The sequence below is a fragment of the Harpia harpyja genome, chromosome 9 (assembly GCF_026419915.1).
Source record: "Harpia harpyja isolate bHarHar1 chromosome 9, bHarHar1 primary haplotype, whole genome shotgun sequence".
NCBI lineage: Eukaryota > Metazoa > Chordata > Aves > Accipitriformes > Accipitridae > Harpia > Harpia harpyja.
Window position 1 is genome coordinate 1,656,318 of NC_068948.1, and position 18,147 is coordinate 1,674,464.

The window sequence follows — 18,147 nt, forward strand, 5'->3', positions numbered from 1 at the left end:
AGGCCAACGTGTTTGTTTCACTCGCTTTCAGGGAAGTCTGGAGTCTCTAACCACAGCAAACGAGGTTTCCCACATCCGAACAGCAACTCCCCCAGACCACATCCCTCCACACACAGCGGCCCACGATCTGCACCGGCAAATGTGCCGTACACACACTGCAGCCGAGCAGGCGGGCACAGGCAACAGGGCAGCTCAGTTCTGTACATTTGCCCTAAAAAGACAGCACACTCCTACTTCTATATTTTTTTTTTATTGACAGTTCTAGGGAGAACAGTTCATTTCTTCTTCTCCACATCCTGCTCTGCCGCTTCTTTGGCACGTTTCGCACGAATCCCAAAGAGACGGGCATTGGCCCGGGCCATGCGCAGGCTGGCAAAGGCCTTGAAGTTCTTCTCGTCTTCTGAGATAACGCGGGCCTTCTCCCGTTTGAAAACCTAGTGGGAGAGAGCGCCAGACAGTCAGACCGCACATCAGAGGCTCCCAGAGAAGACTGTATTTAAGGCCTAACACAATTAACCTCGCTACATTTTTACCACTAGCTCCAGGACGCTGTTAAGAATAGAGCATTTATGCCATCTACAGGCCCTGCCCTTATCGTCACTCCACCAGGCACCTCATTTCAACCGGTTCCTAATTCGCCAGTGCACATCAGCGCAAGACTAGAACATACCAGGAAAAAAAAAGCGCAATGTGAAAGCTGAGTCAGGTTTGTGGCGTGCTGTCCACGGCACCTTTCGGAAGCAGCAAGGGTTGAGGTAAACGGTGACGACGCAACCTGCCCAGGCTGTCGTGCTGCCAGCACACATTCCTCACCCCAACATGTCCCAAATTTCACAGGGCTACAAGCTTCCTCAAAGGTACAAGTGGACCAATGACCCTTGAGCCCAGCTGGAGGACACAGCGCTGAGCACAAACACGCACGGCAGATAGTTCACGTGCGCCTTCACAGGAATCGTGTGATTTGGGGGGTTATCGTGCAGGTTCCCCCGTGACCTTCTCTGGAGAGAGTACGGAGCTCTGCTTCTCCCATGGGCCATTCAGGGTAGAAGTGGAACACCTACGTATGATTACTCCCAACCAACACGTCTTGAGCTGAACCCCTGACATGGTGCCTGGAGCTCTCCTCTGCACCCACAAACACAGCTCATCATGCAAGGACTCCCTCAGTTGATAAGAAGTTTAGCAGAGCTCCAAGTAATTAGTTCTTTACAGTCCACTCTGCAATGCTGAGGAACCAAACAGATGTTTGCAAAAGACAAGGACAAGCTTGGCCTGTTCCTGGTTTTTTTTTTTGATCCAGGATGGAAGTGCCTGGAGGCAGCAACCCTTAGCTGTAGAACAGCGAGAAGAAAATCCTCTCCGGGAAGTTTAAGTCTCAATCATGTCACACAGAGAACGTGATTTAGTTACACTTACATTCTTGATTGGCATAACTGGTCCAGTCAGCTGAGTCGCCATCTTGAGTTCCTCAGCCTGCATAACAAGAGGACAAAAAAAACATTATTAAAAAACCCAGTACTTAAAACATCTGAGGTTAGTACCTCGGTTAAAAATATGCCCTGTACGCAGGTACTCAGCTTAAAGACGTTGTTAACAATTCTGACCGGAGATTTAACACCAACTGGTAACGAATACAGCATTTCAGCCATGCAGCTATAGGAGTACTTGGCACAGACATGCCGCATCAACAACCCGTGTTTTGCCTGGCTATCGATCAGCCCGGATCTGGCCAGAGAAGCAGCAGCCTTTTGGGAGTTCTGCCAGCTAGAAAAACGTTGATGTCTACTGTGCCATTTTTAGTTTGATACCCAGCATATTCCTCAGCAATTCGTTCTAAGGCTAACTCCAGCTTCTTGTAAGAGTATGGCATCACACAAAAATTATTTATTTTAGATAGTTGATTTCAAGTAAACAAATCTGAAACAGTATTTCAGACGCAAGTAGCTGTATCTACTGGTACAGAAGCTCGAGACCCTTCCTCCCCTGTTCTGAAAAGCAGCCCGAGCACGGTGGGCTCCACTACAGTTAAGTGGCTCAGAGCCGACAGATGCTCCAGAAGACTGAGGATAGCTTGAGCACGCCACCGCGTTTCATGGCCTGCACCTCCCCACGGGAAGCATGTATCTATCACAGGCAGAGCCAAGGAAAGCCAGCTATACTCTGGATCTTGCTGAGATTTTAATGAAAAGCATTTTTGTATGTCAACAGCAACAACCTTCTTGAGACTGCCTTACACACAGCTTTCACTGAACTGTCCACTGAAGAGTTTATCCTCGCCTTCCTCACCCTTTCCACACAGCTGTCACCACAGCAGAACACAACTCCAGACAGACTTTTCAGCCATTCTGACAATTTAGCTTCGTAAAGTAAAACTCAACTGGTTGGTCAATGACCAAAGCTCCAGCAAACAGACCACCCGAGGAGTTCAGCCCCGAACCTGAGCGGCGCCCCTTTGCACAGCAGTCCCTAGGCCAAAAATCTGCCCAAAGCATTACTGTAACCCAAGAGATCCCCATGGAAATTGACTCTTATCAGGCCTGGCCTTATGCTAGGAAATTGACTCTTATCAGGCGTGGCCTTGTGCTAGGCTCAGTCATCCCTACGGACGTGCACAGGAAACATGCTGTCCCTGAAAGAAGGGCTGCTCCCCCCTGGAGGGTTTACGTTATGAAAAGCGTTCAAGAGCAATGCCTGACTGCACACCACAGCACCAGGATGGACCAACAACCAAACCTCTAAAAACATGCCCAGAAACAGACCCCGTGAAGTGTTTCTAGCAGTCAAGTACTTACAGAGCTGTCTCCCTTCTTAGGCATAGCCGGCTTCCTTGGGAAGAGGATAAGTTTGGAGCGGTACTCCTTCAGCCTCTGCACGTTGGCTTGCAGGGACTCGGTGGACTTGTTACGTCGCCGGGGATCCACAGAGATTCCAATAGTCCGGGCAAACTTTTTGTTAATGCCAGCGAGCTGAAGAGAGAGCGGACAGTGTCAGCATCCGGCAACTCCCAACGCCACCACGCTACTGCCGGGAGCCGCTCCGGTCATCAGCCAGACAAGGGTTTGAGCGCAGCCATCACAGGCTACAGAGTCTGGAGAAAGGTTTAGCATCTGACCGGACGGCCCATCGGCAGTGTGAGGGTCTGGCAAGAGGGACTGATGCAGGCAAAGGGCACCTTGGTGTCTGTATTTTAATGCTTAAAATGTTCCACCGACTTTACAGTAATTTTTGCAGATGGATCTCCTCAGGAGAGCAAAGTGCAACCCCTGAGTAATTATGAGGGGGACATTTAAACTCTTGATACACACAAGACAAAAATGTATGAAGTCTGCAAGCGGATAACTCTGGTTCACTGAATACTGGAAGCTCCATTAAAGAAGTATTTTGTTGTAACCATCTTAAATGAGAAATAACCTCATTTTCTGTTTAAAAACAAACATCTGCGTACCATTTTGTATTCCAACATTATCCAAAAATTAAAGAAAAATGAAGTAATGAAGCATTTGGCATCTAAAAGAACAATTTTACTGCTTCAATGCACTAATTTCACTGTTATAAATGTTTTAATTAGATACTAAACAACGCACAAGAGATGGCTGTGGATGCCAGCTGCCAGCAAGCACTGATGTTTATTCCTGCCCACTGTGTGGAGATAGGCGGGTGAGGGTTCCTGCAGACCACCACGATCCAGCTTTTAACAGCTCATCAGCTCGGCATGCCTGGGAAGGTCATCGAGAACAGTTTCCTGAAGCAACAGAGGGCACCGAACACTTCCCACAGACTTCTAAGTGTTCCTAAACCAGCTTGTAGCTATTGCATGAGAAGCAGGCACAGCTACTCTACAAGGCTATGCTGAACAGTTCCCTTCCCTAGCACAACATCCCCCTACTTCTCTTAAAAATAAGTTGAGGGTGGCTTACTTGGTCCACAACACAAACAGGTTCACATTGGCTCAAATTTTTAGGATTAGCAGAAACATGTCTCACAACGAAATGTAATAATTTAATGAAGAAACTATTAGTTTTTTCCCCACCCACCCCCAAAAGAAGTTTAGGACACTCAATTAAGGCTCTTCCAGAACCCAATTTTAATGGAATTTTGTTCAAGTGACAGTCTGACCAGACAAATGGGTGTTTACTTTTCAAAGCAACTTTTTACTCTGACGTATGCTACTGCCCCCCCATGCCACAGCTAAAGAAAAGGCAAGAGCAGTGTCTTCTACGCTCCTGTAGAGCCAGCAACACCAGATGTCTCCCCTGGCTGAGCCAGCATCAGCAGATGCCGACACCTTGGCAATTCACTCGCGCATTGCCTACATGCAGACAAACCGGACAAGACAACCGGGCTCAGACTCAGAGTTAGTTTTATTGGGTTGGGATCAGTGCTCCGTACTTACTTTAAGCTCTTCTAGGCTGAAGCCTCTGCCAGCACGAACTTTTTTGTGGTATCTGATAGTAGGGCACCTCACTATAGGCCGGATGGGCCCAGCCACAGGCCGGGGAGCGATGCGGCGAGCCTTCGCCTGGCGGGCCTTCCTCCTGGAAGGTCAAAAGGGAGAGCGATGAGGAACACTGCATTTCTGCCAGATGTGCCACTCCTATGCGCCAGGTGACCTCCCTCGCAGGGCAGCATCTGCCACATGGGGATCTCTCAGAAGCAAACACAACGCTGGCCTAGCAGCTCAGACAGGCTGATGCCTGCTTCTACAGAACAGCTGCAGTCATCAGATACAGAAGGGTTCGAGGGAATCATCAATGAGGTACAGCGATTCCGGAGATTTCTCATCACTTGACTGCAGCTAGAACGGCCTGACCCTGTCCAGAGACCCCAACCCCGCTACCATCCCAGAGCCTTTAACAAGGTTAGGGGAACTACTTAATACAAAGACACAGTACTTCAGCTTCCTAAACAGCCCGATACAACACGAGAGACACCTTCCCCCCCGCTACACGAGCTAAAGCAGCAGGAGCGGGCCGGGGGAAGCCGGGCCGCGGGCACTCACCTGCGGATCTTGCGGGCGGGCTGGTTGAACCACGTTGCCACTCGCCGCTGCCAGTCCTTGTGGAAGTGGGGCTTCAGGATCATGCCATTGCGGCTGGGCGCCATGGCTGCCGGGGCCTGCGGACACGGGCAGGGCTAAAGGCGGCCGCCGGCCCCGCCGGGGTAGCGGGGCATCCCCCGGCGACCGGGCCAGAGGCCCTTCCCCGGTCCCCGTGCCACCCAGGACAGGCCCAGAACGCTCCCGAGCCCGCCGGGCCAGGCCCATGTCCATGCCCAGGCCGGGAGCCTGTCAGCGCCCCCCTCCGGGCCCGGGCCCAGCCCTCCGCGCAACCCGCAGCCCCGCGCAGGTCTCCGAGCGGCCCCGGGGCACAGCCCGGTCCGAAACACAGCCCCCGGCGGGCGGATGGCGGCGGATGGAGCCCCCCCGGCCGCGGCAGCGCCCCGACTCACCTCCCGCCACTGCAAATGGCCGACCGGAAAAGGAAGCGGAGGCCCCCGAGAGCGCCGGAAGTGCGGCAGCGGCGGCCAATGGGCAGCGCCGCGGGAACGGCCCAATGGGAACGACGGCAGCGGAAGAGCCTGGCGGCAGCTTCACCGCGCCCCTAGTAAAGATGGCGGCAGTTTAAAGGGGCCGCGCACACCGAGGCGGAGGGAGCCCCGGCGCCCACATGCCCGGTGCGATGGGAACGGACACGGGGCAGGGGTTACACCGTCCCCAAGGGCTCCCGCAGGACCGCGGGGGACCCTGTTCCCCTCCACACCGCACAAGCAGGGAGACCCTGCTCCGCCATGGGGCCCCCAGCAGGGCTCTGCCACCTTCCCCAGTTTGGGGCGAGCAGCAGCGTCTCCTGCGTGGCAGGAGCAGGTTCAGGGGACCACCACCCACCTTGGCAGAGCCCAGATCCTCCAGTGGATCTTGCCGGCTAGACAGCACCACGGCCACGCTGGCAGCCACCCAGGCCCCTGCACTGTCCCACCAGCGCAGCACCCCTACAGCTGTCCCCCTCGGCTCCGCAGAACCAAATCCTCCCGGCAAAGGGTTGATTCAGGCAGCGTAGAACACAGCCATGACTTTAAAAAAAACAAAACAAAAAAATCAATATCTGCTGCTGGAAAAGTGAATTCAAAGAATTGACCTTGTGAAGAAACAAAGAGGTTTGGGAAAAAAAAAAAATCCAGGCAGTAGTATCCCAAATGTAGAAAACCACTTCTGCCCCTGAAAGCAAGGGAAATAGTCCCCACCTCGGGGATGACAACCAGCCCTCGAGGGAGGGCTCGAGGCTCCGTGTACGCAGGTGTATCAGTGCTGGGACAGGGGAGAGGATGCCTTGCAGAACCATCCTTCCCCCATCATCAGGAGAAAGGAGAGGCTCTCGGCTCCAGCCTGACTCGGTGAGCAGCAGCCTGGGGACTATGAATGAGGCCTGGGAGGTGATGGGCTTGGGCTGGGGTCTTTCAAGTCACAGACAATCCTCACAGAATAACTCAAGTCACTAATCTTTCCTAAAGGATTAATCCAGCCAGAGCACACCAGGCACCAACAATCATTTTAATGCTTTCCCTGATGAATGGCAGACAACCATGTCATCACAGCTTGTTCTGCAAGAGCCACGAGGATGGAGCCAGAGGAACTGCCAGCTTTTTACCGAGGCTTCCCAACAGACACACCTGCTTTTGCTCAAGTTCCTGAGAGCTCCTCTCCAGCTCTGAACCAGCAGTGCCGCCAAACAATCTTCCAACATGTAACTCGGAGCCGCTCTCTGCAATGCTGGTTTCTAACACCACACAGCAGGGTTACGTTGGTTTCTGCACACAGGTTTTCCTCAATCTCTGTTTGCGAGACACTTGCTATAAAAACTGAATATAAGTTATTGGACAGGGAGAAGAAAGCCCTTTTCCTGTACAACTCAATAGCTACAATAAGCTTTATATGTGCCAAAACACATATCTGCATCTTGACATATTCTACAGACACAGCAGCACATTATGAACAGTTTATTCTAGTGAAGTCTGTTTTTCCATTTCTATTTTATGTTCAGCAGCAGAGATGACCAAAGGTTACAGCAGAGTCGCACAAGAACTGGAGCACCTCAGCGGGCTCAGAGTCTTGCAGAGGTTTCACTACACTGACCATTCTGGCATGGAAAGGGACAGCCCTGCACTCCTGCCATGTCAAACAGCACAGCGAGAGGTGTCTGACAAGGACTCCACAGGATCTTTCACCCTTAAGAACATGTACACCGCTCCCGTGTACAAGAAATCTTTCCAGCGGATTAGACTTACCCAGCTCCTCATCACTACTACCCTGCTGAGAATCAATTTCAAAATGCTAAGGAGTTCTCCCTCCTGCAGGAAAAAACTCGTTAAAGAGCCAACGTAGCCATCCCTTAATTTTTGGGTAACAGCAGCACAGAGATTTCCTGCTCGGTATCTTTGATTCTGGAGCTGAAAAAGGAAAGGGTCTGTGTCCAAAAGAAGCCTCTGGAGTCCTCCCATTCCACATCAGGAGTGGGCTTCATACTGGTCTCAGACGTGGCTCCTCCTCCTCCTCATGGTTTGGTGGCTGCTGGGGCATTTCTTCATCTCTTGTGTCTTGCTTGTCTCTCTCTGCTTGAAGCCAGCTCTGAGGGGCTATCATTTTCTTTGGCCCATAGGGTGGAGGCCCTATCAAAGCTTCAATGTCATCATAATTTATCACTTCTTTCTCCAGGAGGGCATTAGACAGCTAGAAAGAGTAAATAAGGCATAATGAGACACAGGGGTTCAACAACAGCCTCTCTGAACTGATGTGAACTCTCCCTGCCAGCTCAACTCAGATCTCAACACCTGGACACAGCACGTGCTGCAGCTCACGAGGAGCAGACCCCTGGCTACCACCCCACAGATGGGGTGACCCGAAAGCCTGCTGGAGCCAGTACAAAGTTCTCCAGGCTGCCGGCACCTTTCACAAGAGTGTTTTTGGCCAGGAATACACAGCATGACTGGAGACAATAAAGCAAGCTCTAGGGAATGATTCGGCAACTCAGAACTCCAGGAACAATTAGAGGAGTGCCCTTCCTACCACTGTCAGTGCACCTGTGGCCCTGCCTGTCTTAAGATGCCAAAGTAGCAGCAAATGAGACCACAGACTGACCTGCACCCCTCCCCTGTATGCACAGGGACAACAAAGAGCGCTCTGTTCCTGAAGACACAGGCTGAAGGTCATCAGAAGTTCCTCTCCAGAAAAGTTGAATTCCCCGGCCCCTCTGCCAGCAGAAGGGCCACACTTGAGCAGCAGGTGACTGTCAAACACAGAACTGCTCAATTCTGCTGACAAGATGCAGCACACACTGCCCTGGCAACTGAAACATTTACCCTGTAGACACTTTGGCTTAACTTAAAAGTTTTCCTGTGATGAGCCTCTAGCAAAGATCTGACCGCTGTTAAATGAAAGGATCAGAACAGAGGAGGCCTGCAGAGAGGAGACCCCCTAACAACACCTGCCTTCAGGGCACTCCCAGGGCCCTGTCCCAGGGATGGGGCTGTGATATGGCCAACAGCAGGGTGTCCGAGCAAGCAAGCCCTGGCTACCTTACTACACGAAGCAGGCCTGCAGTTGCGTAGCTGAAGGGGTTTTTGTTGTTGCTGTTTGTTTAAAAAGAAGGGATTGTTTTATCTGTAAAACATGCAACACTAAGTTGACTCCTGGTCATTTTGGATGTTACAGACCAGACTTCTGAAGGAAAGTTCAAGTAGATACGCAGGGTGCTGCAACCCAAGCGTGGCTCAGCCCAGAGCGATTGGTACAGAGCTCCTGGCAGAGAGGTGGGGACATGCCAGGGTGACTGGCTACGGGACTGTCAGGACACAAAGGGGACGAGGCAAAGCTCTACCTCTGCAACAAGGACTCCTTGGTGTATCAGCTATCAGGGAGCTGGCAGGTGAAAACAGCCTGGAGTCACCAGAAAGTGAACCAGCACTAGTCAGCCAAGGTGACGGGTCCCATATTCTTTCACCAAAGCCAGAAATTGTCCACCTGATTCCTGTACGTCTACAGGACCCGGAAGGATGAGCTCTTTCTGCTTTTGCAGGCTTCACAAAAACAGTCACTGTCTTCTCTCCAGAAATTACACTGCCAAGAGGCTAGCAGAGAAGTGCAGGTGAGGGAGACAAATTCTAGCTTTGATCACTTCCACAGGGCGCTCCGACTCCTCTACCCTGCAAATACCAGCTGGTGTCAGGAGGCAGACCACTCACTGCTGGAAAAGGCACACAGTCCTCCCCGTGCCTGCTCCTAATCTGGGGGATACGCAGTGAACAGTCACTTGCTCACAAACACGAGCCCCAGCACTCCCACTACAAGACTTTCTAGGACCACAGAGACACTGCAACAGCCAAGCTACAGAGCACAGAAGCGGCAAGGCAAAAACGACCAGTTTGAAAAAAACCTGAAAACCAAGCAAAAACCCCCCACAACTCCAACTTACTGTTTGCAGCTTGTCCCGGTTCTCCAATAAGAGTTTTTCTGTGCGCCTGTAAGCCTGAGCCACCAGAACTTTTGCTTCCTAGAAGACAGTAACAAGAAGAGAGATTTGAAGCATAGATGGCAACAAACACAACATGTGGATAAACAAGGAGAGCACTGAGGGATGGAAATCTGCAGACTGAGCCAGGCAGAAAGTGGTTCCCATCAACAGAAAATACAGATAAACTGTTTGAAAAAAAGCCAAAGTAGCACTCATGATAAAGAACAGTAAACGCCTGCACGAGCACAATTCTTCAGTTGAGTCCCAGCTGATGGGAAATGCAGTCTAATTAAGGAGGCTGTCCGGTAGCAAAAGATGCAGCTCAGCACAAATCCCAGGGAAGCACAACCATAGCACTTCTGAACCAGAGTTTTTTTTGTTTCCAGCTATTTGATTTTTCAACTAAGGCAATGTTTTTTGCAGCAATGAAGCCCAATTTCCTGTCAAAACAGGCTAACATTTTTCAGTCAGTCTGAACCATCGTTTTGGTTAGATAGCCTCTCTGATGTAGGAAGTAGAGACATTCAAATTATGCAACTGAGACTTTAAGACACAGGTTTCTTGTAATCTAAGCATTCCATAGCCATGCTTAAGATATACATGAGACTCCTGAAGGCCTGGAGAGACTTCATGCAACAGAATTTTCCCTGGCTGGGTATTTGCCCACAGTTCCACAACAACCCCCCAGTCTCCCCAAATTATTGCTTCTTCCTCCACAAAGCATTTCTCCCTCTTCCCAAACATCACATTTGCACCTCCCACCTCCCAGAAGCTCACCAGGGTCTTGGCCACACTGGAACCAGGACTGCAGCTTTCACAGTCAGTTCCACGCATTGCAGCATATTTCACAGCCACTCGCTGCATCTTCAGGCAGCACAGGGCCACTGGGCTGAACTCACAGCTATATGTGATTTTGCCTGTTCTTAATGCCTCACTGCATAGTCCTAATATATTGTAATAGAATAGCTAAGTGTTCACTTGTTGAAATTTACTACTTGATGGCTAACAGAAAAATACAAATTGTTTGGGTGCAAGTTACATGCATTTTTTCACTGAACTGCAGAAAGTAAATAACAAACCAGAACATGTAACCAGGGGTGGCCTTACATGATCCATCATTTGCTGAAGTCCCTGGCTGAAAGGGCGCCGACCAATTCCAGCTGCAGTCTCCAGGTCTGGGAAGGAGAGCTGCCCAATGCTGGGCACCATCCCGTACTGCTTCACCATGGAGTAGGCTATCTTGGTCACCTTCTTCAAGTCATCCTGTGCTCCTGGGCAAGAGAGACAGACGCAATGCTTGCCAGCTCCAAGCTGAGTGTAAGGGGAACACATCCTGCACAAACATGCATTCCACTAGTTGAGAGACCAGAGGACCCACAGGAGCCCATGGATGTGAACACTCCACCTACTGATGGACCTTTCTACTCGTACTGCAGAACCCATGCACAACAGTGAGTTTATCTACTGGTAAGCTAGTTCACGTGGAGTGCTTACGTGCCACTGCCTGCTGTTATCCTATTTGGATATAACTAGTTGGAAACATGGCACAGAAAGCTCTAGGGCCTCCCAGGAGCCAAGAGTCTCATCAAGTTATTGCATCTGTGGCCTTAGCCTTTGGGACAAGTCTAAGACAACAAAGTGGCAACCAACAATGAGACACCTGCATGCTCACAAATGCAGGCCCAAGATCAAAACATGCAATTCCACATTTCTCCTTCCCAGTGTGGGAAAATTCTGTCTTTGCTGCTCAGATCAGCCTCGGACAGAGCGAGCGCAGAAGTTCAGGCTCTCTTAGCACAACCTCTGTCTGCCTGTGCCAGGGTCTGGCTCCTCACCTGTAGTGACTTTGTTAAAGGTGATGGCCTCGGACACTCTCCCCCCCAGCGCCATACACATCCTCTCCAGCAGCTGTTCCTTGGTGAAGAGGTACTGCTCTCTTGGAAGGATCTGAGCGAATCCAAGAGCTGCGTTTGTTCGAGGGGCTATGGAAACCTGCAATACAGAGCAGCTCCCTCAGTTCAGAGAACAAAAGAGCTCCCAACTACAACAGCAGAGGGAAAAGAGGAAGAGGCCTGCATTCCCAATGAAATTTGTCAAAAGCTTTGGGGCAGGCTGACCTACAGAGACACAGCCAAGGACTGCAGTATGTCACCATTCCTATACTGAAGGCTCTGCCTTCACAGCTGCAGAGACTTTCTGCCACTTTCTGCTCAAGAAATGAAAAGGAAATCGTCCTTAACAGACAGTCAGTGAAATCCTGATATTTAGGAGTTGCTTTGGAGAGTATAAGCCAAACAGAGTTCACTTTACTGTGTTCCAGAATCACTGAGACTACCTGGAGAAAGATAGGATGTCTTCAGAAAAATAAAGAGCCATTTCCCCCTCACCCATTAAATGAAAGTAATTAAACAACAGTTCAGCTTATACAATAGGTCATTCAGAGTGAATTTGCTGCTGGTGGTGAGCCAAAGAGCTGTCGCCCTTGTCATTTCACTCCCAACCTCCCCACAGTGTCAAGGCTTTTCAAGGAGATGCGCAAGGGAGAGAACACACCCCGGGGTGCCAAAGAGAGGCCCTTCCCTACAGAGAAGGGCTTCAGGCAGACGAACTCCCAAGCATACCAATCTGAAAAACACATCTCTTTCCATTAGTATCAGAGCAGTTCCTGCAATGGTAGCTTCGCTGGCTGCAACACACTGGCAAGCCATGGCAGGGAAAGAGATCATATACGTGTTAAGAAATATTAGTTGATCAGCTTAAGTTGTAAATAGAATGAGTCGCTTAGACTTGTAATGTTCTGTGATTTAGTATGCTGTTCACTTACGTAGCATGAGTAGCTAGATTTGCTGAAGCCTGGGGCTGCAAGCTGTAAACTTTCACCTAGATTTGCTGAACTTGTATCTGTTCAAGCAAACAAAGCCTTCAGAGCCAGCACAAACCAGAAGATAAGGAGGGTACAGCCATCAACAGCAGCTGCAACTCAACAAGATAACAGCTTGTCTATAGACAGTGAAGGAATCCAATAAGGAGGCAGGAGGTGTCAGAAGATCTCAGGCCAGAATCACTATTGGACCAAAGGGTGCGTGAAAGGCATGTGGAGATCGCATGAGGGGCGGATGCATAGTCTGTAAGGGTATAATTGCCCAAGGATTTCTTTGTTCAGGGTCCCTCCCCGGAGGCACCCAGCTTGAGCTGATCCTGCTGCTGTACCACTCTATTAAATTATTTATTTTTATGAGATTCGATGCCTGAGACTGCTTCAGGAAACCTAGGGTTTGAACTGCGGAGCGACGAACACCAGACGCCCGGACCAAACTGCGCTTCTTTAACATATGCTGCATGCACACACGGAGCAGCACTTTGCGTCCAGAGGAGGTGCATGAACTGAGCAGCAGCATCAGGAGACTCAGTTGCTCCAAACAGCTTTATCGTTGGCTTTTAACTGCAAGGCTTCTCCTATAGCTTGTTTATCAGCTTTGCACCATCACTATCATCAATGGAGCCTAATGATGGATTTCTCCACAGCATATTTTAGGGACACGGTTTAGTGGTGGACTTGGCAGTGTTAGGTTAATAGTTAGACTCAATGATCTTAGAGGTCCTTTCCAACCTAAGTGATTCTATGATTCTAGATTTGCCATTTATTTTGCTGCAGTATTCACAGCTCCAAGCTCATGGAGGCCAGGGTAACACAGCAGAATTCGACACAAGTACTACAAGGAATCAACGCATCTTGGACAGGGGGAACCCCAGAGGACTCTCTTCCCAGCCGGTGACAGGCTTCATTACGCAAGAGCTGGTAGGGGAGTTACCTTCATCACAGCCTCGGTGTGCTCCAGCAGCCAGCCAACCAACGCGTGACCCGATTCATGAAACGCCACAACCTTCCTCTCTTCTGGTGACAAGATCTTACTTCTTTTGGCAGTGCCTTTAGGAACACAGACAAGGATTTGGTAAGATAGTTGGCAACAGGCGTAACCAGTAGGGCATAATCTTGTACAGCTAAGTGCACGAGCTAGCACAGTCTGTGGCTGAACAGTCAGCACGCTTCATATTGCACTGTCTAGGGAGAGGCAGTAAAAAGCCCTTCAGTTGCATGTTGTGGAAGGTGCTCTCTGTCCCTGCAGTAGAAAGCAATCCATGCTTGGATTGCTTGAAAACACTGGCAGAAACTTCCCCCCCCCCCTCCTCCTGACAACAGACTTAATCATTAGACAAATAATTTAACATTTGATTAGATCACAGCTCTAGAACGCAAACCTCTGTTCTGTTCCCAGCTCTGCAAAAGACACATTACGCTGCATCTCTGCCCAGGGACAGATCTGCAACAAGTCAGTCTGCCATTTGGAAAAATACCCAACAAACCAAAAGCCAAAACAGAGACTAGTTAGAATATCATACTGATTTTGCTGTAGGGCCTTTCAGTCCCTTAGGCAGAACGTAAGAGAAGCAAAACGTTGCATTATATGTAAGAGGGGTTCCAGTTGAGATTCTTGTGTATTAGGAGTGTTCAAATCAGCAAAAGACCAACAGTATATATGAACAGCTTTCTCCAGGCCCTGGAAACGTGTCTCATTACACATAGCATGCTCCGAATGAGCTTATTCCCAGGCTTCTGAGAACCACCAAATTAAGCCATAACTCACACTTAGTACTTCCTCCAAAAAGGTGATTTTTGAAAGTGTCTATTTTCCAACCCAGTAGTCCATAACACAGAATAAGTCCAATTAGGATTTTAAAAAAAGCTGAATGGAAGTAAAACTTCTAGCATGTAGAAAATATGTTAACTACAGAATACACCGCATATCAAGCACTCATTATAGCTCTGCATGTTGAATGCAAAAAAGGTACCAGTACTTTAAAGCCAATGTCTCTGCACAGTGCCAGGAGCTGTAGGGGGTAGAGCAGGCAGAGTCAAGAGCAGCATTACACCAAGCTTGCTTGATGTCTTGGAAAACAACATTCTATTAACATTAATTTTTAAACAAAGTCAAGAGCTTTATTAAACAAGGAAACAGCAAAATTAGTGTGGCAGATCTTGTAAAATTATTGCTCAGGGACCCTGGAAACCACTGTGCCCCGCAAGGCATGATGGTGATGGAATAGCAGATTAATTGCAACAGCCTTGATTTTCATCAGTCAGTCCCTTACCCTGCCTTCAGCAGTGCATGCACATGTGCCTGTATGTCTCTTTCCATAGAAAGATGTATATATATACACACTATATATACACACACACACACTTAAAAAAATTCTGGAAGCATTCCTCTCTCAGCCCACCAAGGAGGGAGGGACTGTACTCTTCACCATAGCACACTGTGCCTACAAAGATTATTTCTTTTCCTACAAAAAGTAGTCTCCAGCCAGGAAAGTTCTCTGAAGGCCAGTACTTATCACATTTATGAGACAAACAACCCAGGAAACAACTCTAGTGCATCTTTGCTGGCCTTACACAGTATACACAAACCCCACCAAGAAAATAGACTCCACTACATCTTCTAAAGACAACCCCTAAAAGCCTCTGCACTCAGCAGGTTTCCTGCCTCACTCCCAGGAGACCTGACTTACTGACTGCTTTCTGTTCCCAAACTAAAAACACAATGGGGACTACCACAGAGAGAAGTTCTTACTCCTCCCTTACAGCAACACAAAGCTTTAAGGCTGACAGGGCCTCTGGACTTGCAAAGTTCTCTTTTGATTCCACACCACTCTTATTAAAACCAGAAGCTTATAATGGAAAGCACAGTAATATCTTCTTTCTTTCAAGAAAAGCTTTTACAGCAACTGAAATGCCCTCTGGATTGTGAAACCCAGAAGCGTTCCTATTACATGGCAAGGGTACATTTAATATATGGGCCTGGAGGGTTGTTTGGGGTCTGCTAGTCTTAGTCTGCAAAAAATAGCCAGGTCCTGCTAATACAAAAGAATCCTATGAAGCAACAAAAAGACTTTATGGCCTCCTACACGCCACAGAGCCTTAGTGAAGCAAGTCAGCTTGTCAGCAGTGAAACTGCTGAAGCCCATGCCCTGCAATGCCCCACCACATTAATCCCAGATATCCTTTCTGCTACACATCCCCTGTGGCCTTACTTGCTTTTTGCCTTCTCTTCCAAGCCTGGGGAACTAAGGCAAGGGTGGAATTCAGAAAGAACAGCCAAGTGAATCCCTACAAGTTTGGTGCTTTTTCTCCTGCAGATGGGAAAGTAAAGCACATATTTGCTCCGGCTGATGAAGACTTCTGCGTTACAACTGGAGTCATCTCACTGTCCACTCCTGGGAGCTGCTGAGTATAGTTTGGGCTTTGTGCAAGCATAGCTGGCCACAGTTACCCAAAGCACTCCAAGGGTTTTGTTTTTAAGAGGCAGGTGAAACTGTCCAGAATTTTCTCAAAAAAAAAAAAAAAAAATCTCTTAAATGAGGAATTGTTTAGGCATTTTCTGATAAAGCAAACACTCAGGACTAAATTCCAGGATCAGGAAATAACTGACACAGTACAAACATCCTGTTCCACATGCTCTACTAAGAAAAGCACAGAATGTAGTCTGTTTGCCCAGGCTCACCCCTTGGTAATGACACTGCAGCTTGGAAGCAGTTAAGTGTCTGATTATGAAAACCACAGCTTGGCTACAGGGCAGTTCAGACTGAAACCCACCAGATTCAAATCCCTCAGGTGAAGTCAAGAGTTCTGGGAACTCTTTTTCCCCTCCCTATAATATACTGCTACAGGGTAATCTCCAGAGGTTCCTCTGCTGGCAATCGCACAAGTGACAGGGAAAGACCAACAGGATGTTCTCAGAGGGAGAACAGTACTCTACTGTCTTTCAGTTTATTCTGCCAACTCATCAAAGCCTGGGCTTTGAGGCCAAAAAGAAAAATCCCTAATTCCTTGCTGTTGAGGATGCGTAGCCTATTTGCTATTCATGTTTATGTAGCAGGTGTCCAGAGCAGCAAGAAAACCCCAGAAATACTTCCACTTTTTTTTTTTTTTAAAAACAAACGAAAACCTTTTTAAACTAAAAAAGCCATACAGATTTGAATTCCCCTCTCTACTGTTTTGCTACTGGCCATCTTCCCTGAGCTACAGGTTCAGGCTACCTGCAGATTCAGGAAGAGAGATCCATCTGGGGTCTTGTTAGGAGAACTTTCCGTGACTATAGCATCTAAGACCTTCAGGACAGCTCTACAGGACAGAGCAGTTAGGACCCATCTGTCTTCCTCAAAGGTAACCCACTCCCTTGAGCCTTCTCTCAAGAAGCATGGTACAGACCAGTAAGACAACAACAGAAATAGCTGGATCGCTTACCTGCAATGACTCTTTCCACAGCATACTCGAAGTTGGAAGTATCAATGGATTTGTGACCTTCTCTAGCGGCATGAAGAGCAGCTTCATTACATATGTTTGCGATGTCAGCTCCTGTAGACAAGAGTTTACAAGAATTACATTGGATGTGTTATGTGACAGAGATTTCAGAGGATAGAAATAGCAAGAACAAATCCGGCAAAGGACCTAAGGAAGCCAAATAGCCTGCACTTTTTTGTTCCTTGGGAACAGAGAGCAAACCTAGTCCACGGTGTTTATGTTGGATTTGAACAATACAACTGCCTTGGCAACGAATGCTGTGTTGCCACACAGAGGACAGAGTTCAGCAATCAATTAACAGGCAACAGGGGAGTGGCGTGGGCAGTTGGGTTGGCACAGGCTGCTGCACTGTTCATGCAGCAACCACACAACCTCTGTGCGGAAGAGAAAGAACATCTGTTCTGAGTTTGTGCGTGGGGGTGATGGTGGCGGGGGGCTGCTGAAAGAAGTCACGAAGAGGCAGTGTGCTGGGGCCTGTTAGAGGGGAAACCCAGAAAGGATATTCCAGGAACTCCACATAAGCAGGAACTCTGGAGCCCCTTGCTCAGCACTGTTTCAAACTCCCAGGGACCTACCCTGGCAACAGGCTCAATGCAGGAGCCAGGCGGAGTTGTCCAATTTCTACTCTGACCGACAAAGTAATTGCTATTCATTCCTCCTATCGCTTTCCTGGTAACATATATCAACTTAAGAGTCTTTCCTCTGAAGTGCAACATCTCATCCTCAACAACAGCTTGGACAGGAGCATAAGCAGTGGTTCCTCCCCTTAGGAATTAGGAACCCAGGTATTATAAAAGTGCATTTTCCCTACCCCCACACCCTGCTAGTCCCAGAAGTTTCAGAGTATTGAAAATAGCCATGAACAATTGCTCATCAGAGCTCACCAGGGAGCTGGTTAGGTTCCCCCTATTTCCATAGAGATGGAGAAGGCTTGAAGAAAAAAGCCTTTTAGACCAAAATACCCTGTTAAAACCAAGCAACCAAGAAGCTCCAGCTTGAACTGCAGAACTAGCGTAGAAGCAGGCAGAGCAGCCCCACAAGGACACAGCATGTCATACCGCTGAAGCCCGGAGTCAGTTCAGCAAGGTGCTGTGAGTAGAAGCTGGCATCTTGGATCAGTTTGAGACCCTTCAGGTGCTGCTCAAAGATCTCTCTTCTCTCCTGTGAAGAATACAGAACACCTGAGCCCAGCAAGCCTTCACAACGTGGCAGCTTCTGTGCCATCCATCGTAGGGAGCTGGGGAGGAGCAGACCTCTGGCAGCGGGGACAGTGACATTGCCACC

The 18,147-nt window shown here is 48.9% G+C and overlaps 2 protein-coding genes and 1 non-coding gene across 4 annotated transcripts in view; all 3 read right to left on the bottom strand.

The window, feature by feature from the left end:
* Positions 1 to 234: 234 nt before the first annotated feature.
* On the bottom strand, positions 235 to 5,574 carry RPL13 (ribosomal protein L13). Its single transcript, XM_052795306.1, has 6 exons — positions 5,449 to 5,574; positions 5,000 to 5,115; positions 4,394 to 4,535; positions 2,793 to 2,966; positions 1,417 to 1,473; positions 235 to 434 (listed from the first exon to the last, which is right to left on the bottom strand). Exons 2-6 carry the CDS (start codon positions 5,101 to 5,103, stop codon positions 276 to 278), a joined length of 636 nt encoding a protein of 211 aa, XP_052651266.1. The 5' UTR covers positions 5,104 to 5,115; positions 5,449 to 5,574; the 3' UTR covers positions 235 to 275.
* Positions 4,703 to 4,784, bottom strand: LOC128146679 (small nucleolar RNA MBII-202). Its single transcript, XR_008236822.1, has one exon. It is a non-coding gene; the product is annotated as a small nucleolar RNA MBII-202 (small nucleolar RNA).
* A 954-nt stretch (positions 5,575 to 6,528) lies between the features above and the next one.
* Positions 6,529 to 18,147, bottom strand: part of SPG7 (SPG7 matrix AAA peptidase subunit, paraplegin) — a 42,602-nt gene continuing 30,983 nt past the window's right edge. For both annotated transcript variants that reach the window (XM_052795274.1, XM_052795273.1), the window contains 7 exons: positions 17,922 to 18,024; positions 16,807 to 16,917; positions 13,316 to 13,431; positions 11,339 to 11,495; positions 10,611 to 10,774; positions 9,465 to 9,542; positions 6,529 to 7,723 (listed from right to left, as the gene is read on the bottom strand). In XM_052795274.1, the coding sequence (XP_052651234.1) occupies positions 7,514 to 7,723; positions 9,465 to 9,542; positions 10,611 to 10,774; positions 11,339 to 11,495; positions 13,316 to 13,431; positions 16,807 to 16,917; positions 17,922 to 18,024 (939 nt within the window). In that variant the 3' untranslated portion in view covers positions 6,529 to 7,513. The remainder of the gene's footprint in view (positions 7,724 to 9,464; positions 9,543 to 10,610; positions 10,775 to 11,338; positions 11,496 to 13,315; positions 13,432 to 16,806; positions 16,918 to 17,921; positions 18,025 to 18,147) is intronic.